Source organism: Ascidiella aspersa, chromosome 1 (assembly GCF_963924565.1).
Source record: "Ascidiella aspersa chromosome 1, kaAscAspe10.2, whole genome shotgun sequence".
Classification (NCBI taxonomy): domain Eukaryota; kingdom Metazoa; phylum Chordata; class Ascidiacea; order Phlebobranchia; family Ascidiidae; genus Ascidiella; species Ascidiella aspersa.
The window spans coordinates 18,332,640-18,359,157 of NC_139447.1; the positions used below are offsets into that span (position 1 = coordinate 18,332,640).

The 26,518-nt window shown below is 35.1% G+C and overlaps 2 protein-coding genes across 3 annotated transcripts; one reads left to right on the forward strand and one right to left on the reverse strand.

The window, feature by feature from the left end:
- Positions 1-20,125, forward strand: LOC146168146 (male-specific lethal 1 homolog). Of its 2 annotated transcripts, XM_083388705.1 has the most exons (10): positions 1-443; positions 5,605-5,685; positions 15,161-15,267; positions 18,552-19,123; positions 19,188-19,310; positions 19,369-19,427; positions 19,550-19,617; positions 19,693-19,811; positions 19,875-19,947; positions 20,009-20,125. In XM_083388705.1, exons 1-10 carry the CDS (start codon positions 48-50, stop codon positions 20,067-20,069), a joined length of 1,659 nt encoding a protein of 552 aa, XP_083244831.1. In that variant the 5' UTR covers positions 1-47; the 3' UTR covers positions 20,070-20,125. The 2 variants fall into 2 exon arrangements, with proteins under 2 accessions (XP_083244831.1, XP_083244824.1); XM_083388698.1 differs by having other exon boundaries at positions 19,693-19,947.
- LOC146168147 (uncharacterized) lies at positions 18,917-25,826 on the reverse strand. Its single transcript, XM_083388712.1, has 13 exons — positions 25,643-25,826; positions 25,437-25,566; positions 24,544-24,623; positions 24,106-24,160; positions 23,144-23,253; positions 22,980-23,080; positions 22,795-22,924; positions 22,640-22,683; positions 20,978-21,096; positions 20,836-20,904; positions 20,585-20,774; positions 20,403-20,518; positions 18,917-20,332 (listed from the first exon to the last, which is right to left on the reverse strand). Exons 2-13 carry the CDS (start codon positions 25,546-25,548, stop codon positions 20,127-20,129), a joined length of 1,332 nt encoding a protein of 443 aa, XP_083244838.1. The 5' UTR covers positions 25,549-25,566; positions 25,643-25,826; the 3' UTR covers positions 18,917-20,126.
- Positions 25,827-26,518: the final 692 nt, after the last annotated feature.

Consider the following 26,518-nt stretch of genomic DNA (forward strand, 5'->3'; position numbering starts at 1 on the left):
AGCATAGTGATTGCAAAAATGGCAATTTTCATACAATAGATGGAAGAATGTTTGCCAAACCCATGCCAAGGATTTGTGCTGGTGTTTCTGGCAACGGCATAGAAACTGGACGACCAAAAAAACACCTTGTGCATTCAAGTATAGCGGAATCAAGCAAAGCAAACATTCAAAAATTTCCAGATATAGAGAAATTATCTCCTATTCAAAACAATAGCATGGATGAATCCAGATGCTCATTGAATCAATCAAGTTTAATGGACAGTTCAAAAACATTCAGTCCAGCCATTTTGCCTGATTCTATACCAAATCTTGTTGCAACACAAATAAAATGTTCGAATCTTGAAATTCATTCAAAAAGTCAGTTTGAATTACCTGTATCTGTTCCTATTGACGAAACAAATGATTGTGAAATTCCTCGTTGCAAAGAATTGATGATGCTTCAAGTAATTGTTTTTTTTATAATCAATAAATTATTTATATATCTGTTAAAGCCTAATTACTTTACGTAGTGATTGTAAGTGCTTTTTGGCTGTTTATAATCCTCTAACATTTAAATTTTAGCATTGAAAAAAAGTCCTAAAACACTGGCTGCATTCCGTAATTTGTGGCTGCTAAAGATATGTTTTCTTTTTTTCTTTTTAAATCTTGCTGTGGAAGAGGCCGCTCAACGTTTAAGTATAGATATGTAAAATTTGCACTTGCCTGACTAGAGCAATGGTATATACATGGGGAGGCGGAGCGGAGATTCGTTCAGACCCCTCTTTTTTTCCGTGTTCAGATTACTGTCTGAAACAGCCTTTTAAATTTTTTATCTGCTGCCTTTCTCTATTCGTTTCGGGTGGCTGAACAGCAAGAGTGTATTAGACACATCAGCAAATACAATAGTTTATTCCATATGCAGAAATACATTGCATTAAAACAATATTTTGTGTATACAGAACAAAAAAGACAGTCCAAAATTAACACTAAATCAAATCTTCCTTTTTTCTCTCTTTAAAAACGGTAAGTTAGGTGCAATTAATGTTCCTGGCTGTTGGTGTGAGCATGGCACTTTTATAACTGAAGCTAATTATCTTGGGTCTTACTTTGAGGTCTCCATTTTTGTGAAATGATAGTTATCGCAAAAATATTTCCTATAAGCATATTCAAGTACCACTTGATACTGTGTAATTGACACAATTCATTTTCCCTTTACCGCAGCCTAGAATTTAGCTGACTAGGCACACAGCTGTGGTGCAGATGTTGCGATAATTGTGGCATAAACACCTGGGAAAAATATTTTTGTTGTGTATTGCAGGTGGCAAAAGAAAAATTTTAGCGTAGTTTGTTGAGAAACGTGAGAGTTGTGAAGCATTTAGTTGGGGGGGTGGGTTAGCCGAGGGGGCGCAGTTTTTCTATTTTTGACAATGTTTGACGCCCTATTACTGCTAAACTAAATAAAGAAACAGCCCAATTTTTTAACAGGTGATAGAACTTCTACCAAATATTGAAAAAACAACATCCTTAAAAGGAAGGTCAAAGGTCATAGGCATCCAAAGTTGGCCGTTTCTAGCTCTTGGCTAAATTTTCCCAAATTTTGAAACATCGCCAAGACCCCTTTTGAATTGGTTTTGGCTAAAAATGGGTAGAAGTGTTGTTTACAGGATTCTCTCTAAACTGCAAAAATTTCAGTACAAAATATTAAAGGGGTTGAGAAATATTTAATGTGAAACATGGGTTGAAATGAAAAAAAAAAAAGTGGGGTCCTTTTAATATCCCGGTTACCCATGACCCCAGTGAAATTTTGCACTGAAATTTTGTCCACATATTTACTAAGATATTGCAAGTCTACCATGCAAAATTAATCCATGGTTCTCAATGTTTTCTTATAGTAATTGTGTGTCAAAGTTTGGACAAAAAAGCAAAATATTACAAATGAAAAAAATTCAAGTGACTTGTAAATGTGTTTTTGACAATTGTTACATCACAAAACCAAATGTTATACTTGATAAATGTAATGTACCACTTGATAACTGGAATGTTTTACTACTTTTTGGCCAGACTACTGTATAATATGAAAAAAAATTCATGAATTTCTCGCCATGCACACTGCCGCATTTGTTGTGCTATGTGCAACCTTATTTTATGGAATGGCAATGAATTTACACCTGAATTTACACCATTTTACAAATTTACACTAGCAAACTTTAACTCACTTTTATACAGCTTAAAATTATGAAATAATAACTTGATTGTGATATAGATGCTGACTAGGGATGTTCAAAGTAGAATCCCAAGGTATTCTAGAATAATAGGTTTCGAATCTAGAATAACGAATCCAGAATAGCGAATCCTTATATATTTTTATTAAATTATTTATCCTCGATTTTGTTTGGGGAAGGGATTAATCTTAATCTACCCTGGGCCCACAATCACAGCTATAAATCGCCCAAACAATTTGCTAACAATGAAAGACACACACAAACATATGTGTTTAATAACATCTGTGATCTAGCCCCTCGGAAGTTGCTTTATGACCAACGATTATGGCTTCCGTATCAATAGTACACCGAAAAGCCATCGCAGACTCGCCGAATCTGTTGATCTATGATGCAAGCCAGAAAAACAACAGAAAAACAATTTGCTAACACGTGTACATTATAAAAAAAAAATCTCCCATATGTTTAGCATTCTTAACAACTGTCATCTGAAGCCGTTCTGTAAACTGTAATATGTCAACTGTCCAGGTTGTGTCCAAAACTTATATTTTTGCCAATAGTGAGAAAATGCAACACTGCACACAGAACTCTTAAGCAATTCGGTCCTGTTTTTGAAAGCATTGTTGAGTCTTAGTGTTTCTTTTGACTAACATGATCTGTTATGCAGTCAAATGATGTACTGCAAAGAATACAAAGTTATTATTGACATATTGAATTCTTGACAATTACGTTGTGCATAACTGCATAACTTCACTGAATATTGGCCTAAAGTTGACCTTAAGTAACCCCATAGCACATTTTGTGGACAGCCAGCACGTTTTGCAACGCTATGTTACTTTTGCAACTTAACGCATTTAGGGAATTTGCGAACTCCACACCAGACATTACACGTTAGCCGCTCGCCCAATAACGCTTGATTGACACTTAATTATTAGACGAACATTATCGCGAGATGCGGTAATTGGTCGCCCGAAAAAACGCTGACACTGCACTACGAGGTTACATTTAAAGCAAGCACTATAAATTGGTCGCCGCGACGACAGACCAACTTACCACACGCGTTTGTACAATTAGGCGCGACAATCGGCGGGAAAACATTAAATTATATCGGTTCCAATTACCCGAAATAAACGGCAGAATTGGATTCGAATCCCATCTGGATTCGAATCCAAGGATTCGATATTCTACTTTGAGCATCCCTAATGCTGACATAATTACATTTGGCAAGAGTTTCAATAAATTAAGACAATAGGGGTGTGGCACCAAAAGTTTAAGAACCCCTAAAATAGAGGTTTTCAATTTTTTATTTTAACTACAATATATTGTTTTATGTTATAAACAGTTAGACAAACACATCAATTTTATATTTTTGTAATAAGGTACAAGCAATAGGCTCATACTGATAATCCGGAAGATGAATTTATTAAATCAGTGTGTTGCCCCTTTCTTGCTTTAAAGACCCACTTCTTCATTAGCAATTCATAATAAAGATACTTGAAACAAAATAAACAGAGTTTAGCTGATGATGAAGTTGTAATATTACTTAATTTTGCTGAGTAGTCCAAGATGCCGTGTAGGGTTTCCATTGGGACTTCACTCCATGTGATGGTATTGATGGCATGGCTGTAGCCAAAAGATTTTTTGCATGTGCAAGTCTCCAAGCAGCAACCAACAACCAAATTCTCACACCGCAAGATCTTTTCCAATGGGCACAAGATCCCAGTTCTGGGATTTAATATATCTGGCTTTCCTTAACTGAAATTGAAGACCTCAACACAAAGTTTGAATTGGAAAAGTGATATGCATGTGGTCAAACAATAACAGGCACAAGATCACATCATAGCTTCATTCCACAATCATGTCAGTCTTTTAAAATGCGCCCACTGTCAGATGATATTTCATTTACCCTTGTGGATCTAAAACAAGGTCAATCACAACTGCCGAAAAATGATGCAATTGTAGGCCAATACGTGGCTGGCAGATTTGATTCTGGTTGGTAAAATTTAGTTGTTGATTTGTGCTTGAAGACTTACGCATGCAGCTAATCTTTTGGTGGTTCCACCAATTCCATCACATGGACTTTTGCCATGAGATGTAGCAAAGAAATGCCACTCAGTTTCAGTTCCAAAATCTAGTGAATGTGTGGAGTTCGACCATCGTATAATTTTAGTATGTGTATTTCGTTGTCGCACTCTATGAGTCTACTACCATGCAGCATGCACGCCTTGTACACACGTTTCTCGCGTTGCTATTTCGCTAGCGTCCCTAAGGAGCAGTAATTATTGGTTTACGTTGGAATGGTGATTGCATTCTGCGACCTATATAACAGTGCATGTTATTCGTTCTTTTCATTCTACTTTACTTCTACGTCTATGAGCAATAAACCTACGAATACAACAGAATGATTACAAAGATTAATATAATTTTTTTGCGGGTTTTGTATTGTGAAGCAGCACCATCATTAAAAAAGTTTTTTTTTTTCAAAGAACGAAGTGATTTGATAATAACTAGAATTATTTGGTCAATGAATGCACGCACTGTGCTTGTAAAATGTTCAGAATAATCTGATGTTGCAAGCAAGCTATTTGACGTTAAAGCTCCATATTTTTTGTAGTATAATTATTACAAAGGGGTGAAGGGTTGCTTAAGTGATTCCCATTGAACCGTTACACGGCATCTAGGATAATAAATAAGTAGTTCTCAGCAATATCAAGTAATATTACGACTTTATCATTGTGCTGAAATTGAACCAATTTTAGAATGTTTTCAGAAAAAAATAGAGGCTAATTTTTTATACATTTGACAAATAAGTTACCTAATCTTAGGTTCTGTAAATAAGTGACTGCAATACACCATTTTTGCTACCATCTTTGCCTTGTAAAAATGAGAACATCTTGTGTAGCTTTTTAAGAGGTGTCGACAAAGGCTCTTTGTAATATATATATACTATATGCATGTGTAAGGATTTGATGCAAAATCCTCCATTCACTAATTTGTCCACATAGTGAGAAAGTAAGTAGCTTAGATTTTAGCAAAGCAGTGTGATTTTTACCTAAACAATAGTTTGCTTTAGAATTGCAGTTTTTTTTCAGCACGAAAGTGTTGAAAATTAGGTGGGATGCTGTCCAGCAATATTTTTAAGCTATGTGATAGCTAATGAGGCTTATGTCATCTGTTTTGCATTCAAACAGAATAACAAGGTTTTTCTTTTTATGAGTTTAAATGTTTTACAGATTTAACATTATTTTGAAACAGCATGTTTTCAATAATATGCTGTTTGGTAAAAATGTGTCTGAATTTAAATATGTATTTATGCTCCAGGAACTAAAGATGAAAAATGAATGCCCTTATTGCAAGGTACTTTTAAGAACTGTTTGATAAAATAATATATTTTTTTAATTTTTAGGTGTCCTTGATAAGTCGACAACAAGATCTGCTGAAACTGCGGGACAAGGAAATAATGCAACTAAAAGCAGAAAATCAATCGGTATTAAACATTTCTTTTATTGCGTGATAAGGCTGCCCAATAATCTTCCCAGCTCATCGTCCGTAAGGTTTTACATTTGCCAATATGATTTTTCTTTCGCAGAAAATCTTGCCATCTCCTATATTTTTATTGTTTTTTCTGTTCGCCAAAAGATTTAGAAAAAAAAGTACCACAAATAGTACATTACATTTTTTAAAATAAAAAAATGATACGCTAGTAAAAAATTGTGGATTTACTTTATTTCAAACATATTCAGACGACTTCAAAACATTTTGGTGGCCCATAACTATATAAATAACTAGCAAAGTGCAAAGATGTTCGGCAAAATTAAAACAGGAGTAGCCAACCGTGTAAAATTTTTGAGAGCTGTAAAGATTGATGTTCAACAATAAAAAGATTAGGTGTGTATTGAATTGTATGAAAGTACCCCAAGCTTGGCGTCCATGCTAAATTGCTAAGTATGTTATCTTATTATGTGGCCCGAAAAAAAAAATTTTTTTTTGGGACACATGTTGTTTTTGTCTGAATTATGTGGCCCAAAAAAAAAAATTTTTTTTGGACACATGTTGTTTTTGTCCGAATTATGTGGCCCGAAAAAAAAAATTTTTTTTTGGACACATGTTGTTTTTGTCCGAATTATTATTTTTTTTTTTTATTGCAGCATCCTTGGATGCTGAGGGGGGGGCAGTTTATTTGGGGGCGCGAAAAGTTGTGAACAAGTACACGATGAAAGGAAAAATACCAAAGAGGGAAAAAATGTGGGATTATGTAAATTATGTTGTTGGAACACTTAGGTTGCTCTCTTGATATAGGGGTTAAATGAGTTGCGGGGTATTAATCGATGCAACGACAAATGGAGTTGTGCTCAAAAAGATAACCGCACTCTATACATCTTTCAAAAAAGGCGTAGCATTTTTGACAGTGGTATGATTTTTCACCTTCTCGGTGTTTGGTGGGTCGGCTGCAATACATGCAATTCAATGTAGGGTCCACTGTGGGAGGGGTCGTTGGGGTTGAAGCTTGGGTTGAGAAGGTTGAGGAGCTTGTTAGCTCATCTTCTTTGGGGTATTTGCTTGAGGGAGGTGTTTTCTTACTTTTCCTTTTTTCAGACTTTGGTTTATTGGTGCTGGGTTTGGAGACAGAGTCGTGTTGTTCAATGGTTTCCTCTGGGCCGAAATGTATCAGATCCGTTGGGTTGTCGCTATTGGTTGGTTGAAGCGTTGCTTGTGATTGGTTAATCGGTTTTTGATGGTGTTGGACTGCTTTTTGTGCTGGTGGTGCCTTTCTTATGGTAAGTTGATGAAGCGGTGTTGAGTTTGCTGTCGGAGGATGCAGTAGCTTCGCTGGGGTGTTGTTGCCAATTGGTTGACGGGTTTTGCAATCTTCCTTGATGTGGCCGAAATCTTTGCAGAGAAAACATTGCGGTGGTTGGCCCAGGTACCTCACCGGGAAAGTGAGGCCCTGGCATCGCACTGTAGCTGGGATCGGGTTTGCTTTCAAATCTTTAGTCTTCATTTCCAAGGTGATTCTTCCGTCAGGGAGTCCAGCGTAACGGTCTTTTATTCTCTTTGTTTCTTTGCTGAAACCGTGCTTGGGTTGCACAACGTTGATGATTGCGGCTATGTCGAAGCGGGGAGGGACATGGGCGAGCTCGACGCTAGTGAATTCAGCTTCATAGCGTCGAGCGAACTCGACCTCAGGGATTCTTCTTAATTTGCATACGAGTTCCTGCGCTTGGGGTCCAGTGTGACAGGTAAAGTCCACAAATCCAGACTTTCGTTGGATTATACCTTCAAGGTTGGATACTTCGAATGAGATGAGTTCGAGAATCTTGTAAATGTATTCTCTTGTTTTCTTCTCTGGAATTCTTGCTAGAACTTCAGTCTCTCTCGAGAAGATCTCGTTGCGTCCTGACATGTTTCTTGCTTTGTCGAGTTAAAAATTCGAACTGTAAATCGATTACGTCACACTATTGACTTTTGTCCCCAATGAGAGGCGTACAGGGGTGCAAGAAAAAATTGTCAAATATTTTTTAATTATAAAGACAAGTTATAGGTTTGCTTCGCAGCCAAATTTATATTAAGACCACTGACAATCATTCTTGTAAAAGTGCACCATGTCCAACCTATACCACGCAACTTCGGGCCACATCCGCTTTTGCCTGCTAAAGCACCGAAACTGGAAGCACAACATTGGGAGTATATGGACACTGACAAATAAGACCCGTTGAAAGAATATAGAATAACTAAGGAATGACACCCTGGTAAAGTATAGTAGAACTGCGCTGTACCCCCCTGGTATAATATAGTAGAACCGCACCATACCCCCTGATATAATATAGTAGAACCGCGCTATACCCCCTGGAAAAATATACAAAAACCGCACACCCTGTCTAGTTATTATTTTTTTTTTTTTTTCAGTCAATTTTTTATGGCTCACTTTTGACAAGGAAAAAAACATAGTTGGAACATGAAATTTTCACAACTGTTAAATACCCTCCCAAAGTTGTTTCTAATATAAAAAAAAAATTGCCTAGGTTCTAAGGGGTGGTTTTTAGGGGGGTAAAACTGTCATTTTTTGTTAATTTTGGTTTTCGGCACTATGGCTCACTTTTGACAAGGAAAAAAACATAGTTGGAACATGAAATTTTCACAACTGTTAAATACCCTCCCAAAGTTGTTTCTAATATAAAAAAAATTGCCTAGGTTCTCAGGGGTGGTTTTTAGGGGGGTAAAACTGTCATTTTTTGTTAATTTTGGTTTTCGGCACTTTTCAGAGATGAAAAAATGTAAAAAAAATCTGATATGTTTATGGATGATGGATACATGACATATACAATGCTAAGTAACAAAATTTTAAACATTGGCCCTGAACTGTTTATCCGGGGGGTCAAAATGCACAACACTTTAGGAAATTTCAATGATATATTTACACTAGAAGGAAATGACATAAAAATCTGAAAATTTCACAAATGTTAGAGAACCATTTAAAGCTGATGTTAAAATAAACATTTTACCTCTTGAAAATAGCGGAGTATTTTAGGGGGGCAAAATTAAAATTCGGCCATTTTTGTGTTTAGAGGTGTCTAAAAAACTAAAGAAAACATTGTTAAATAGTTTTCAATTATAAAGACAAATTATAGGTTGCTTCACAGCAAAATTTTGACCTTCAACTCAAAATAATTAACCCATGGGGGAAAATAATTAACCAAAAATATAGAAATTAAAGTGATTTTTTGATGGAAAAAAAATTGCAAACAAAGGCAGATTTTTTATTTAAACTTGCGGCGGTAAAATATGTTGTTTTGTAAGAGCAATAAGTTAATTCACTAAGACGAGACACTTTGCACAATGGATGTTGCACGCGCTGGGCAAAAAAAGCACAGCAGGGAGCGAGCCGCTTCGCGGCCAGAATAAGGCAAGCGATATGAACAAATTCTGTATTGAAGGTTTTCTGCCGCTAGATTAGAGTAGATAGCTGTAAAAAACTAAATCGAACACATCACACTATTGATTTTTGTCCCCAATTAGAGGCGTATAGGGGTGCAAGAAAAAATTGTCAAATATTTTTCAATTATAAAGACAAGTTATAGGTTTGCTTTGCAGCCAAATTTATATTAAGACCACTGGCAATCTATCTTGTAAAAGTGCACCATGTCCAACCTATAACATGGAACTTCGGGCCACATCCGCTTTTGCCTGCTAAAGCACCGAAACTGGAAGCACAACATTGGGAGTATATGGACACTGACAAATAAGACCCGTTTAAAGAATATAGAATAACCAAGGAATAACACCCTGGTAAAGTATAGTGGAACTGCGCTATACCCCCCCTGGTATAATATAGTAGAACCGCGCTATAACCCCTTAGCAAAATATACAAAAACCGCACACCCTGTCTAGTTTTTTTTATTTTTTTTTTAAGGCAATATAAAATTAAGAATGCATTATGGCAATTCAAGTTGCTGTTGTTACCTGATTTGATTTGATGGCAAATAGTGCTTTTTGTTGTTGTATTTAGTTGTTTATAATTACAAATCATACAAGACTGAATCACAAAACAGCTCATGTACTCATTCCGCTATACAGTGTTATATGTCTTTATTAGAGCTTGGCAATACCGGAGTTTTTTATATAAAGATAAAACTGATTAATATTTTCCAACCAGTGGACCATAAGTCAACCATTGTAAGAAAGCTTGATGTGAAATAGTAACATGTTATCTTACTTTTATGAAAGCCACAAAAAACACTTGGAAATCGTGCCAACCAATTAGGGGCCAATATTCGTGTTTTTGCTGTATTAACCGGAAAGCCTTACACATCTGCACTATGCAGAAATATATCTATTTATACCTAAATCTTACAGCTAGGGATAATTAAAGTAGAATCCCAGGGGATTTTAGAACTTTAGGCTTCGAATCTTAGTATATTTTTAATAAATTATTTAACCTCGATTTTGTTTCGGGGGAGGGATTAATCTTAAATCTTAATATACCCTACAGCAGGGGTCGGCAACCCCTGGCACGCTAAATGATTTAACGCGCACGGTATATCACCTTAAGAAAGTGCAACCACTACATCACTAACACTAGCGCGAACTAAATGGTTTCGCATATTTCCAGTTAGATCTGCAGTGTTGTATTGACATTATTTTTTGTCGGCCTTAAACTTGGTGTTTAAGATTAACTATAGAATTGATGTGATGTTTACTGTGGTAAAGCAGGGCATTTTATATTAAAAGTAATCACATGTGTTGAAACAAACTAAATGCGAAACTGATAGTTAACACTTCTAGGTACCGGCTAAAAAACGTTGAAGTATATTCTAAAAAAGCGGGCACAGTATTGTGTTTGTGACACTTCATTTTTTTCAGCAGGGTTAGGATATTTTTACAGGATTTAACCTATGAAATTAGTATTAATGGCGTCTCCCAAGATGCGTAAATTGGATGTCAGATCACAGCAGGTCTGCGGAGTCAAACTTGGGACTCGAGTAAGGCCAGGTAAAACTACCCAAGTCTGACGTGTGTGCAAGCGACAAGAAAGCAAACTATACAAATTGTTATGATGGAATAGCATATGGTGGCATATTTTCCATGACTCCTATGAGTGGATTTCTGAATATCCATCAAGTAAATCGGTAAAAATACATGCTGTACACTACAGCCTGAGTCGGACTTGGGTTGTTTTAACCAACTCCGCAGCCCTGGTTACCAGTGCAAAACCAAACATAGAAAATGTTTGGCACGCAAGTTGTTGATATTTTGAAATTATTCATAAACTGGCACATTGTATACGAAAGGTTGCTGACCCCTGCCCTACAGGGCCTACAGCAACAGCAATTATTTGCAAAACACTTAACATGTTCATATTGTAATATTAAAACAATCTATCAAATGTTTAACTTTCTTAACAACTGACAATTGAAGCAATTGTGTAAACTGTAATACATCCAGGTTGTTGGCTGTTGCCAAACTCAACATTTTGCCAATATAGTGAGTACAATGCAACACCACTCAAAGAACTCTTCAGCAATTCGGTCTTGTTTTTTAAAACATTGTTGTGTGTCAGTTCTAGTTTGTTTTTACAAATGTGATCTGTTATGCAGTCAAATAAGATACAGCGAAGAATAAAACGTTACTATTGCGATAACCAATACTTGACAATTACGCTGTGCACAACCCAGAATATTGTCCTAAATTTGACCTTTACGTAACCCTGTGGTGCATTTTGTTAAAGGCCTGCATGGTTACAAGTAATGTTAAGAAAATTGTGAACTCTACACCTGGCATTACGTGTTAATCGCTAGCCCAATAACATCGGCACTTAAATCTTAGGCGAAGGGTATCGCAAGACACAAAGTAATTAGTCACCTAAAAAAATGCTGACACGGCACTACATGGCTACATTTAAAGTAAGCGCTATAAATGTGTCGCCACAGCGACAGGCCTTTTTCTAAACTTGCCATCGCGTTTGTAATATTAGGTGCAACTAATCAGCAGTAAAACATTAAAATATATTCGGTTTACCTGTCAAAACCACAAATAAATTTCCAAATAAATGGTATATTGCATTTGAAGTGAAGTACAATGTAACTAAATAACATCAAAAATGAATGTCTGTTTCCAGAGTAAAGTGAGACAAAACCTTAATTTGTCGCTGCTAAAACTGTTAGGCTCTAACTGCCAGCCACCGACCACGACCACTACAACTGACTCAGGGTTTGATAAGTGATGCAATATAAATATATAAAAGCAGCTTGTTATTTTAGAACGGTTTGCATGCACAGGAAAGTAATTGGCTAGAACTGAGACAAGCAACTTGAATGATAATATCGTTCTGTGAGTGACAGCGATCGTTAGAACTGCCATTTTTAAAGATAATAGCATCACTTGAGTGGTGCACACTAATAATAAGCTTTTCAGGGTAAGTTAATCTCAAAAACACACTTAAGGTTGCCTGTTCACAGAGCAGGGTGGCATCTTCACAGACATGAAAAATTATGTCCACCTAAATTTAGCAAAATGAATATGTAAAATAAGAACACATCTCCTCGCCCTTACACCTAAATGACTTTAAATAGGCGGAAATATTCTTTAGACTTTCCTGCCTTAAGTCAATCATTAGAATTTCTAGTCATTCATAAGAGAAATATAATCCGCCACAAAATAAGGCATCATCAGTCAATTGCTACCAACTAGTATTATGTGTGCTTGTATTGTTGTATGGCCTGTACCGGAATATTTCATGCAGGTGAATTTTTGCACTGATTTTGTTGTGCCATTTCGGAAGTACAAAGCAAGTTGTTTAGAGGAGAAAAATGCAGTTGTAGACATAAAGATTGTATTTTTTTTAAATGCTCAAATTCAATCATAGAATTGTTATATGTTTGCAGTTTACTTTTACTGACATTGCTTATGTGCTCCTATATTGACTAAAAAGCCGTCACGATAGTCGCATTTCCATTTTCAAAAAGACAAAAGACAAGCAGGGCATGAGCGCTTTGCACAAACTTTAGACCAGGTTACTATGTTTGCGTCTCTATGCGAAATCTATCCAGCCCAAAGACGCTATGCCTACTATGGCATGTTGTGCTATGTGACTCATGACCTTAAGAAATCAATTTTTATTAAACTTGACTTAAATGCCAATATTTCAAGCAACATGTGAATCTCTGTAATATGCCTAATGTATTACTCATTCTTTTAAATTTTTGCCAATTTACACAAGTAAATGGTATTTTACTGCTCGCTTTACATAATTAAAACTATTTTTAACTGCATGTTACACACAAGTTTACTCAAAAACAGCTCATTAATGTAACAGTGTTAAAGTAAGAAAAGTAGACATGTGCATCCGCAAGTTGTACTTCCTCACCCCCCTGATATACTTGTTAATATCACAAAACAACTCAGTCTCTTGAGTAATTGTAATAAGTTATGTGTAGTTTACTCAAAGAATGCTGTTGAATGCAGTAAAAGTCACAAAACAACTGGCATAGACTAAATAAACATCTGCAGAAGTTGAACCGACTGAAATCAGTTGAAAGAGTGTGATAAAGACGCCTCTTGTGGCAGTAATTTTTATGACCTGAATCTAGTTTAAAGATGGAACATAATTATGGCCGTTTGTGCTAAACCACATACCCCTAACAGTATGTATCATGTAAACGTACATGTAATCTTGATTCTTTTCAACTGACTCAAGGCTACCGGAGTCCGACGTGCTCATGCGCAGTACGGAATTTTAAAGCTGATAGTGCCACAACCTGTAAATTGTAAAGGTGGAATGGAAATATTGTTTAACCATGCATTAACCATGCATTGTGGGTGGATGAATTATATGACACCCCTATGAGTGGATTGCTGTATATCCACTTTAACTACGTTACGTAAAAAGATGCTGTACAGTCAGAGTCTAGTTATTTTTAACTTACTCTGCTGCCCTGCTTTTAAGTTAGGCTACTTTTCTACAAAGACGAAAATAAAGCACTTGTTATTATTTGCTTAAGTTTCTATTAAGTATTTTTAAGTACTAAACTTTAGGAATAATGATAGTAAGTTTTTAGCATGGGGATCTGTTTAATAATCATGTTTAAGAAAAATATCACTGCTGAAAGATAAAATAATGCGTTTTATCAGGATGGATCATTTGAGACTCCGGTGGTATTAATGGCTGGCAAATCACCGGGGCAATTTAGGGTTAAAATATATACATTGACTAACTCCCCACTTTGCACATAGTTAAGGCAGGAAATTTGCAACCTGGATATATTTTTTGCTTTTATAAACCATCAAAGGTAAAGGGGAATATGCAATATGTAGCCCAAAGTGAAATACATAATATTTTAAAATCAATCCTAATGACCCTATTCATCACAACCCAAAGCAGAATGGTCTAGCAAAGCTTTAAAAGCTTTTAATGTTTCTGACTAATACTTATAAATATACTGACGATGTCTTTGCTGGCGAAATATATATATATATATATATATATCTTTAAAGATCTATAAAAAAGTGTCTGACCTAATATACTAGCTTTGCAAGAGCATTCTGCTATTACTGATCAATAATTGAGGTCAACATTTATCTTGCAAGGGTCAAGGTGATTTCTATTATTAAATATTCAGTGCTACGTTTATCACAACCCACTGACAATTTTTTTCCGGAAAGATATTTTATTTGTAGATATTCTTTTTTTAGTTTGGCATATTTAAGTTTTTACAGAGTTTAGACAAAAATAAAACTTGTAGTAACTTTATATTTCCAGATGTGATGGGGTGGTATGTAGATGGTCTTTTTGAGTGTTATGGGTCAAGAACCCTAAAATGTCAACGGTTGGAAAAAGTTTTGTTATTCTTTGTTTTTTCTATGTAAACCCCTATGAATAATTTAAATTAAATAAGAAAGAAATATTGTTGAATGTGTAAGGTTTTGGAGGGACCAACTGGAGTAAGCTTATTTAAAAAAAAAAGCTAGCATTGAAATAAACAAAACCAATATTTTATTCGTATAATTAATATAATATATTATTTTTAGTCTTTGCAAATCAAAACTACCCTCTTCACATATTTAAATTATCGGTGTAGGTGGGAAATTTTCGTCCCAGCAGAGCACTCAATATGTCTAACCAACAATTAAAGTAAAATATATTTAAAAAAATTACCTTGCTATATAACCCTATTTGTAGTGTCCCACTGACATATAAATAGCAACCACAACCCAATCTATTTTATAGACCAAAGATGTCGAAAAATTTATAAAACTTTTTATTTTTTGATTGACATGGGTGGTTTGTAGATGACTTTTATAGTGTTAGGGTCCTTCCTCTCGCTGCCTTATTTGGAAGGGGGGATAACCACAAAGCATCAATCAAAAGGAAATAATTTAAATCTGCAATTGTTATTTAGCTGTGGGGAGAGATTTTGTGGGGTTCAACTCTAACTTGCAACATAAATACATATATTTTTTTGCAGTTTAAATGTCGACTTGAGAGAATGGAGAGAAGAATATCTCTTTCCAAGAAACACAAGGATGTGTTTCATGATTCAACTTTTCCTGCAATTGGTAGTAAGAAAGGAAGGTAACACTAACAAAACTGTTATTGGTTTAAATTTATGGGAAACTTTACATGTTAGTTAATTTAACTGTGAGGAGCTTAATGTTTGAGATAGCAATTAATTAAAGTGGTATTGTGTAAAATTTATATATCCCGCTTTATATTTTTTATATGCACCCATTTTTGTACCGATATATCATTTTAAACAATAATATTGTAATATCTATGGAAGTTGTTACGGTATCCATTTAACTCCTTTTTGGTACAGGTTAAATATTTTTAGAATCAGTTTTTACAATTGTTGGCTTTAACATTAGGGTTAAGCAAACTCACAAGAACATGGTACAACATAACTCGGCATGGTGATTGAGAGCTAACAGCTATATTGATTCTTATATTTTGTTAAACAATGCAAAATTGTGATTTCGCAAATTAACCTGTTCATTGCAGCCCTAATTACTTAAACATTGCCAGTATTCAAATCATTTGTTTTTATCAAAGCAAGTTTAAGGCAAAATAGCAGCATACTGGTAAAAACCCTATTTAACCTGAGCAACAGTGGACAATATGTCTAGTAAGATATAAAATGGCTAAACTAGTTTTACAACACAATAAAATAAATTTTCATTTCGGCGGCGACCTTAATGAGGACAAAAATTGGTACATTTCTGCAATGTTATTGCGTTAAGTCCGAGTATATATGATACTGTGTTTTTAACCATGACTTCAATATAAAAGATACTTCATAATGTTTCAGGTATGGGGCTGTTTGCAAACTATTTACTACAGATTTTTAAGTATGACAATTATTAACATTAATCAAACAGCATGGTTACATCCCATTACCCTTGGTGCCTTATTTCCATAATTTTGATTTCCTGTTATAAGTTCACCATGCTCTTTAATAACATCACCCCAGGTTTTGTGGAAATGGTCCAAATGTGCATGTAAAAAGTAAACTGGTAAACTCATTGGACATCCAGTGCTTGAAACAAAGCAACATGTTTTCCATATTCTTTTGAAATTTGATACTTGATACTACTTTCGTAAAAATTTTCATATCCACATGCTAGATAAAATTGGAGGTCTTTGGTGAGTTTTGTGAATTGAGGCCAAACAAATACACACTTTTCAGCGCTCCCAACAAAGTAAACTTATTTTACAAACCTACTAACTGAATATAAATATGTGGTGGTGCAGCCTGGAATAATGGTCCATCGTTGGTCAATATACCTGCTATTATTTATAGGTAAATATAAAGTTGTACATACTGTTGGGCCTTATTGTATATTCGCAATAATGGACAGTAACTTAGCCATGACCTGGGAATGGTCCGGGCAGTGGCTTATCTTTCTTAAAACTGTTTTTCTTGTTATTTTAGCTTACAAAAACGTGTTTACAATAAAAACCAGTTGGACACTTTTTGTTTTTCATGTTCTTATTAAATTGTTTTGAATAAATGAGGGCTACGAAGTCGGTTCAAAATAATCCATGGAGTCATATAACTCATCCCCCCTTTACATAGTTGGAAAACTATACGCTATTCCACCTTTTTACAATTTGGTACTCCCATGCGCACGTCGGACTCGTAACACGTAGTCTTACTCGAGTTCCTACTCCGTTTGTAAGACAATTTCCCTTTTTGGTTGTTTTAAAATAACATTTACCAGACGAAACACTCGGTGCTCCCCAAGTTAGGTTAAATAAAGTATTTTAGCAGTGTGATTTATTCGATAAAGGACTTTCTGGTTATGTTAGGTAATTATCGCCTTGCGATAAATTGTCAAATTTACTTAACTTTTGCATGTTAAACAAAATGCAAGGTCCCTTATGCTGTGCGTTCTTTTTTTTGTTTAAAGTGTGAGAAAATATATTTTGCAGGCAATTTATCCTCTAAAGTTGCTGTGCGTTCTTTATCTTATTGTATATTACGTTGTAACATGTTTGTTGAAATTTGCTAGCCTCGTGAAATAGCAGATAACTATAAAAAATTTGTGGTGTCGATAGCTCAACATCTTCGTTAGAAGTAATGCAAAAATATGTTTAAAATGGAACAACATTGTCAGTTTTGCCTGAACTTTGCACTACGTGGCGCAACACGTTTGTTAAATATAAATTCCATATCATCCGATGTGTTTTTTTTGCATTTCACGGTGATGGGGAAGCACGTAACAAATATTGTATATCATGGTAATCAGGCGACACTATAAACAGACAAATTGTATTAAATTCTCGATAAGCTTTTGCACAACCGAAAGCCACAAGTAGAGTTGTCCCTTGTTTGCCGTTGATTGTGTCTGAATTGGGTGAACAATATACCATCATATACTAATGAGGACACAGCCTATATGTAAGAGACATTAATTCGACTGGGGTTGTTTGTAATGGCGCGCTACACATAGCTAAGCACGCCATACATACTACCAAATTAATCGCGAAAATTGCCCCCTACTTTTTGTTTGTGTTCAAGAAAGATAAAATGTAAGAAGTTTAATCTCTATTAGGCTGCATATTATGTTGTGCCATCCCCGTCTAATTGGGACTTTTTTTCCGGGAGCCCCGTGTTATAACCGGTGATTTCCAAAAATTTATGAAAATTTAACATGTAACCATAAAAGTAACATTGCGCATACCCTGGCCCAGTATTTACTAGTTTAGCCATTGCAATAAACGTGGATACTTCTGCGTGGTTAAACAAAAATACAAGTCATGAAGCTGTGGTCGCATAATCACTATAACATTATTATTTTTTCCCGGTTTGTGTAATCGCGTTTTATGCCGATGTGATAGTGCCAATTCAACATGTATTGAAAAAGTAATTTTCACACTTTCTCAAAAAAGAATCGCAACTCATGGTACACCTATTAGATATCACCTTTTGAATCCAGCCTATCCCAAGACCATTCAAGTTTGTCACACCGCGAAAAATGTTTTACGTTACTTTAAATATGTGAATAATTATGCGACATTTTTTTGCAACAACTATTTAATAACTACAAGATTCTGCTAAACTTGTCCCCGAATTCAGTGTGACAAAACAAAATTTAGGCTTTGATATTAGGTGGGTTGTGTGATGATGTACGGCCCCCGTTAGAGATAGCACATTTTGTATTTAGATAATCGCAAATCGTTTTTACCATAAGCTCGTTATTTATAAGAGGGTTAGCTTACCATATTCAAACATCTATTCGTTAACGTCAATGCGAAGAGCAACAGAAGATTTTTATTGAGGCATATTGGACAACTCACAACTAAAATAACATACTTCAATCCCTTTCATTAGATTTACACTTACCTTGATTTTACAGACAATTAATGGACGAAACTAAAAAAAGAGAAGTTGCCGTTAAGGGGGAAGAAAGTGAAACTATCACTGAATTTAAATCCGTTCCCAGCAGTACGCAAAACGTTCACCAGCAGGACAGCGAGCATATGCCATCATGTTACGTCGCATCCCAAACACCAAATCTTGTAAAAACAATTTCGGGACAAAAACGCGAAAATCGTGGCAGTAGTTGCGCTGAAGGAACACCTGTGCAAAAACCTATTGGTGGAATTTGTTTAAAGCACGACCGTGTTCCAGTTCCAGTTTCTTTTATTGAACGATGTCAAAATCAGTTGCTTTCCAGCATTGTTTCATCACCTATGGTAACTGTTAAAACAGATGACGGATTGTCTCCAGCTTCAAACCACTCTAATGTGGCGTTTAAAATTTGTGATCGATGTCCACATTGTATAGCAATGGTTACAGAGGTCGCTAGATTGCTATCCATTGTAAACAATGCTGAAAACAAAACTGAAATTTCAAGCTTATTTTCGGTCTTGGAATCTAATAAATATGACGAGTCCATGTTTACATTGTCAAATATCGGCTTAACAGGTTAAATAATTATATTGCAAAATTTAGTTGTTGCAAAATTGTAATAAGTAAAAAATGTTGTAAGGTGTTCTTGGGAGTGAATGGCGAAGCATCTGTCCATATTATAAACAGTTTTGGTTGGCAACTTATAACTACTACACCCTTTCCAGTAACGATGCTGAGGAAAAAGGAGGATCAACACTAAACAGTTAAGACAGATTTTTTATTTTCCTTTTTTTCAAAAATTAATTTTTTGTTTTCATTAGTTCCAACGTGGCAAGTCCGGAAAATGCAACCACTTGTAGAAAACAATTTCAACTTAGAGGTAGGAGAAGTAACCTTTAAAACATCAGTTGGAGAGGGTGTTAAAAAGAGTAATATGGAAACATAATCGCCCCTAGTGTCAACGTGTAATATATTAATACTTTGCTTCCATTATATAAATAGAACGATGATGATGAAACATATTTACACCGACATACTAAATTTGAATTTGCTGAAAAGCGAAGAAAAAGGTTGGTATGTTTTGCAATGGGTAATGATAACAAAAGTTAAAGTTTTAAAGGCTGTCTGTCGCTAATGTACTTCAGATGGGATATTCAAAGAATTCGGGAATATCGGTACAATGAAAAACTGCGGCAAAAACTTTTAAAACAAGAGAGGCAAGCCGAAGGAATAATGGAAACGTTTTTACCCTCAATTTACGATGGTAAGAAGAAAGCCGAAAGGTTTCCAGTTTATCAATCTACGGTTGATTTGTTTTATTTTCTAGTTGAAACACTAATGGTGGAAGAAACACTTCCGATCAACATATTTGGGTATAGTCTACCATTTATGCAACCAGAGTAAGTAAAAAACATGTACCTTTGGTAGAACAGAACTAATGATTTCAAAATGTGTCTTTAGAGAGTTTACGTTTCACCCACCATCAATTATGGACACATACATGAAAAGGAAGTCTTCTTGATCTCAGGCACATCAAATTATATTTTTGTTTCGTGTAAAATAAATATTTCTTTCTTATTTAGTCTGGTAATTGAAACGACTTCGAGTCCAGTATGCCTGTACTACTAACAACATTAGTAACATGTGTTGCGTGCTTAAACGGTATTGAAAGTTTGGCTTTGATGGCAAGCAATTGATCCCTTCCATGTGTCATTTTATGGATAGATTCTTCTAGAATACGATTTTCTTCACGAACTCTTTGTAACTTTTGCAATACTGGTGCAACTGAAACAGCATGTCTGTTATATTACACCACATGCACTTGACAATTTTTTTGCAACTAATGAGTAATGACCTGTTGGGGATCCAAATTCTTGAAAGAAATGTAGAAGGTCGCTTTTTTGCTGAAACATCAGTTGTTCTATTGCAGAGAGCCCGTCGACGTTATTGTGGGTTTCTTGCATCGTTAATCTGATACAGCAGTAAAATAAAAATCAAATCAGCTCCCACAGAATCCACATTTCAAACATGACTTACTTCTCTTTATCAATGTCTGAAGGTCCGGAGGGTACCATGTAATCATCACCAAAAGATGATAGTGTTACCACGCTATGTTTTGGTGCCGTTGCATATCCGACATCATCCAAAATATTGCTAGAATTATTATTAACCGTCAACCTGTTCTGTTTCTTTACTGGTATTACTTTCTTTTTGCCAGCATTACACCCTTAATAAAAAAAATCAATTAAATCAATCCTTTTGAAATTCAAGTCACTAAAAATTCGAACCTGAATTCTTTTTTGTTCGTTTTAAACGATTTGTTTTAGGGTTTGGTTTGGACGACACCTCGTCTAAATCTTAGAAAGAAAATAAAGTCTTCAACTTTGACCCTTTAAAGAGCGATATAACTAGTTTGGTTCGAAAACTTACTCTGCTTGTCTGATCCATTTTGGTCTTGTTCAGAACTTTTCGTAGGATAACATTTATCCTCTGTAACTTCTGTTGTATCACCATCGTCATTTTGTACAGATGGAATAGCGACGACCAGCCTACATACGGTTTATTTATTCAAATCTAATTTTGAGGGGAGGCCGTTAACAATTATTATATAACCGTAGTTACAAAACAATTTGCTAACATATATTCTAATCAAAAATTAAATGACAACATACAACAGACACATTTAAACAGTTGGATTTATCCTTAGTTGTACATTAGTTAATTAAGAAGTCAAATAATATATGCTGCGAAGAATACATAATTGCGTTGTGGTATACGCTAAATACCGATCAAACTCCACCTTTTTATAGGCTTACCATACGTACAGTTAGGCAGGGCAGTCGCGTTTTTTTGGGCAAATAATTTTCTTACCACTAAGTTAAAAAATTATGCACGTCATCTTGAAAGTTTACAAAAAATCTATAGTTTGGGCGTGGCATGTTTTTCAAACTCGGTGTATTCTGCTTCACTCTATGCGACTGAATGATCGCAATACACAAGCAACTATTCCGCACTTATTTAGGTAATAATCTAAAAAATGTTCTTACATCGCACGCCGTATGTTGTACAGGCCTGTATTACAGGATGTTTGCTCGCTGTGATTGGTCTGTTTTGACAATCTAATAAAGATTGTTACGTCACTATAGCATGTAAATCAGGCCTGGACATCTCAAAAGGTACAAGCGTCGCATATTAACTTTGATACAGCTGTTGTATTGTAGACTATTTTAGGTAGGCAAAAATTGCGATTTAAATAGATCCGTTACTTGAGACATAAAAAAAGTTGGCGAAGGTTTTACTAGAGTGTCATTGTACGACACGGGTATCTAGGCTTAAAGGTCTGTAATTGAAGCGAAAAACATTATGGTATGTTAGTAACAAAATTAAGTGGTTGGGTTGGATGTTTGCACTATATTTTGTAGCGGGCCAATGTTGCAGGGGTAGATCAAAGATTTTAGTTTAAAGTCTCAACATGACTGACGTCATAACTCAAGTAATCTTACGTGCTGTTATCCAAGGAACCAACTGACGATAAGCACTTCTTTATCTCCACATATTAAAGGTTGCACCACAACCACGCAAAAAAAACATGCATTGCGTTTATCGTGTTTTAAAGCTGTATAGGTGTTACTCGTGATAAAACTCAATGGTCATATTGCAAACTGCTACACAGTACTTTGTTGCGCACATATAGAAAAGATGAAAATATTCGCGCGAATGCGATTTTTTTGCGTTTACATGGTAGGTTGGCATGGAACAAAACAAGCCATGTGTGACCGAACGATTTAAACGCGGGCTTATAGTTTAAACGTTCTGGAGTAGAAGTTATTCTTTTTTGCTGTGAAAATTCATTTAAGATAACCCAGATATAATGTGCCGAAATAAATTCAATTAATAAAGGCGAATTTTCTAGCGCGTAATATTTGACTTCTTAATTCGTTGTAACAACCGGAGTGCAAAGTTACATGTATTTTTGTGACGTCATACTTAAATGGCCACAAAAAATGCACCTCTGGTCGCTGTCGTCCTGATTTTATACGCAAAAATATACCGCATACATTACCCCTTACTTATCAATAAACTAAATACTACCGTTCTGGATGTTTTGCGGATTCATCAGCTAGATGTTCATAAGCCTAAAAAAAAGAAATTAATTACATTAAATTACACCCTTTCACTTCAAGTCTCAAGTTAATTACAATCAAATGGGTTATAAGTCACCATCTTTCTCATAAAAAATGTACAACCTTGAAGCCAGCCAAGCTCCGAAACAGATTTGTTTTTCGTACTTTTGACAAATGCTGTGCACAATATCCACAATATTTTGTAGTATTGCTACTTCCAGCCTCCTCGCATAGAAGTCCTGATATTTGAGCACTATGATGAAAACCATTTTAAATAATAAATTTATACTCAAAACACATTAACAAACCATGTGACATGAAAACTTGATTTACACCCAGCTTTAGCACAATCCATACAGGCACCAAATGATTTTTTTGCACTACCATTATCTTCACATATGTAGCAACTCTATAAAAATAGAAATTAAATTAAATGTTTTAGTTTATTTTGTTTTTTTTCATTTTTACATACCTTATCAAACCTTTCTTGGGGTATTTTTGACAAGACAATGGGCTCCATAGTTGAAACATTTCCAAATTGAATTTCAGGAATATAAAGTGCACACACCACATGAGCCCAGCCTAAACACAAAAAATATGTCAGACTATGACTAAGTGATTCTATATAATATTAGCAAATTTACACGACATACCAAGTACTTGCGTCACTTGGTGGCCGTGGATATTTTGAACTTATTTTGTAGCGAAAAGCAAAGATTAACTAATAGTGATAATACATGTCATTTACTGGATTAGAATATAAAATTTGATTAAGAACACATGAAATAAAATTTTATTGTCAACTTTTAAGGGTACCACCAAGTATAAAGGGTTAGTGATACTTGGTGCTATCTTTTTTTTAGGATTGGCACTTGTTAAATGGTTGTTTTCGTAATGGTTAAGGAGTCTTGACAGTTTGACACCCCCTTGAAAATCTCAGTAAACAAGGATCACAAAACTAAAACCATTATTGCTGCGATGTTACATCGGAAACATTGCACCTGACATGGAAACCTGTCGGTGCTTATCGCCTGTCACCGACTCTAAGTAATCTCAAACAGGCCTAATAACAAAAATATATTTTATTGGTGAAACAAACAGACTTCTCAACGACGTAAACAAAAAAACAGGCATGTAAGCTACAGCGTTGGGCATTTTAAACAAAATTAATTTATCCTTTTCAATGTTTTTGATATGAACTCCTGTATGATATCATCTTTTCCGGTGTACGTTCTTCGCCGCAGGTTGGTCTATTGAACATTTTAATAACCTCTACCAAAAAGATTAAATAAAGGAGAGGTATTTTGTTACTACTAAATTGCTAGAGAATCTAAACATTGCATCAGTTTTCCAAGTTACGTTTTGTTGGTAAGAATTTTGAAAGTTTGGCGCCATGAGTGTATTAGTTGTGTTACTATCCCTATTTCAACTAACCTTGATTGTCTGTTTTTTTTAATGCTCCCTCCAAATGTGGACAAAGTTCGCATTTCTAAAAATTGAAAAATCAATGTTTGATTAATATGAAAGATAAACAGGGTAAGAGCATTTCTATATGCCTATAGTCAAATTTACCTATTGAATATGATTTTTTTGTTTTTTTTCAGCAAACTAATGCGGTTGTGGTATTTTTCTTGCAGTGTTATTATTCAAGGAATAAATAATATCTTTATTTTTGGGAAGCATAGGTAGAAGTTCAAACCTTGAACGTCCAATACACCTTTTAACAATTTACCAATAAAAATTAACTAGCTGTAGGTGAAATTTGAGCCTAATTAGCTAAATTATATACAGTAGTTGTTCTATGTTGTATTGCATCAAAATAAGAACTACAATATGTAGTGAGAATATAAAACTTTAAAAAAAGTCACAAACCATATTTGTATTACATTCACTGGTTTCACACTTTCCACAAAACCAAGGTCCTGAAGGCACTTTAACAATTCCATAACAGGCTGAATTTAAATACAACAGTATGGTTATGTCTCTACTTGGCAAACATAAGCTTATCTAGATTATATTACAATTAAATTAATTATTATGTGCGATCATGAATATTAGACTAATTGTTGTACAGTCCGGCAGATTATTTTATTTGAAAGGAAATTATTGACTCTATTTTAAACAGTTAAGCGCAAACATTTAACACCCTATATATAAATATATATAACATGATATAAAAGGAAGTTTTCTGTAAAATCTACTGTAAACATTTAGGAGCGTTCTTTAAATATGCAAGTTTGGAATTGTTCTGAAATTTCGGCATCACTTTCAACATGGGTAACCTCAATCAACACATAATATGCACTTTACATAACAATGTTAGCCAGCCACTAAACACAAAAAATAGTTGTAGAGTAACACTAACATGTTTTTGATTAGTTGTTTGTATAATTTTTTTGCATTTAATCTTTGTTATAAAATAAAACAATACAATACAATTTTTAAATACATTAACATGAATTCAAAAAACTTGCAGGTCAAATAGCAATGAATTTACAGCTAGAAATATATATTTTGGCAGAGTTGTCTGTTTTTAACTTGGTTTTCTGTTTGGTAAAATTTAATAAACAAATCATGTATATACATCAAAAGAAAATAATTGTAAACACAAACATACACTCAGTAGTTACTAAAGTTAATAAAATATTTAAGGCATTTGGAAATCTAACTTTACCCGGTTTGGATCATGCCATATAAAATCAACTTATACCAAACAATAACTTGGTTGCCTAGTATATATATATCTGTAATTAAAAAAAAACTACCTTGATGAACAGCTATTGTACAAGACTGACCATCACAATAAACAAGTGGATTTTCTGCCCAGCCTCTTTCATCCAAGCAAACACAACAGCCACCCAACATCGGTTTGTCCATTTATCAATAAAAATTATCCTGTGAACATAATAAACCAGATACCAAAATGCATTCTTAGTTATTACCAGTCACGTTAAAACCTTTTGAAATATACCTAATGAAGGAAGAAATAGTAATCTTAATACTTCTTAGTTTGCTTGGGTTTATATTTTCATTCAATTTTCACAAATTGTTGATTTAAACATGCTTGATGTTGCAATAGCATTGATTTGCGTTTTTAGTTAGACATGATAGATATAGTGCTGTAGTAAATAGCTCATATTTGGCTAGGTCGCATATACGGGCGTTCGCATAATATCGCATATACGGGCGAATTTCTCTACCTAACAAACTGTGTGGTGTAAGGCGTCGGAATGGCGTTCTATCATATATTAGTTGGCCATTATGAAGTGTTTGTGTTGCCTCGCAGTTATGGCGTCATATCATGTCTTCATCGTGACGTCACACTAAACAAGTGCTGTAGTAAATTACCCTTATTGGACTGATTCGTTAACCACTAAAGGTCGCATATACGTTGCAGTCGCATGATGCTGCATTTACGGGAGAATTTGTGTAACTAGTACACGAAGAGGTGTATGGCGGGCTCCAGCCTTAAGATCGAGATGAGAACAGCACCAACGTCAAAATAAAACACAATTCGAAATAAGGCCAAATTAGGACCAATACCTATATGGTATCAGTACCGTCTAAATCGGAATAAGTCCTAAATACGTCGGAATAAAACCTAAAAGGTCAGAATCAGGTCTAAACAACCCTTTAACTAACCAAACCCCACCCCTAAGTACATCACTAACTCCACTAATAATTTCAACACTAAACCACTTTCTAACCCCACCAATAACCCCAAACAGGACTAAAAATGTGGTGCCGTCAGGGCACCGGTCAGACTAGGGCGTCCAAACGTAGTCACCAAAACGGTCGATGCCAGACCGATGGCCCCCGATCGTCCCATACCCTCTGCCCACAAGTT

Coding starts and splice junctions, on each gene's coding strand:
- LOC146168147 (XM_083388712.1), bottom strand. CDS start 25,548: ATGGACAAACCGATGTTGGGTGGCTGTTGTGTTTGCTTGGATGAAAGA. Junction 20,775..20,835: donor ACGAACAAAAAAGAATTCAG/GTTCGAATTTTT, acceptor TTTTTTATTAAG/GGTGTAATGCTGGCAAAAAG. Junction 20,519..20,584: donor TCAGACATTGATAAAGAGAA/GTAAGTCATGTT, acceptor CTGCTGTATCAG/ATTAACGATGCAAGAAACCC.
- LOC146168146 (XM_083388698.1), top strand. CDS start 48: ATGTTTGCCAAACCCATGCCAAGGATTTGTGCTGGTGTTTCTGGCAAC. Junction 15,268..18,551: donor ATTGGTAGTAAGAAAGGAAG/GTAACACTAACA, acceptor TTGATTTTACAG/ACAATTAATGGACGAAACTA. Junction 19,618..19,692: donor GCTGAAAAGCGAAGAAAAAG/GTTGGTATGTTT, acceptor AATGTACTTCAG/ATGGGATATTCAAAGAATTC.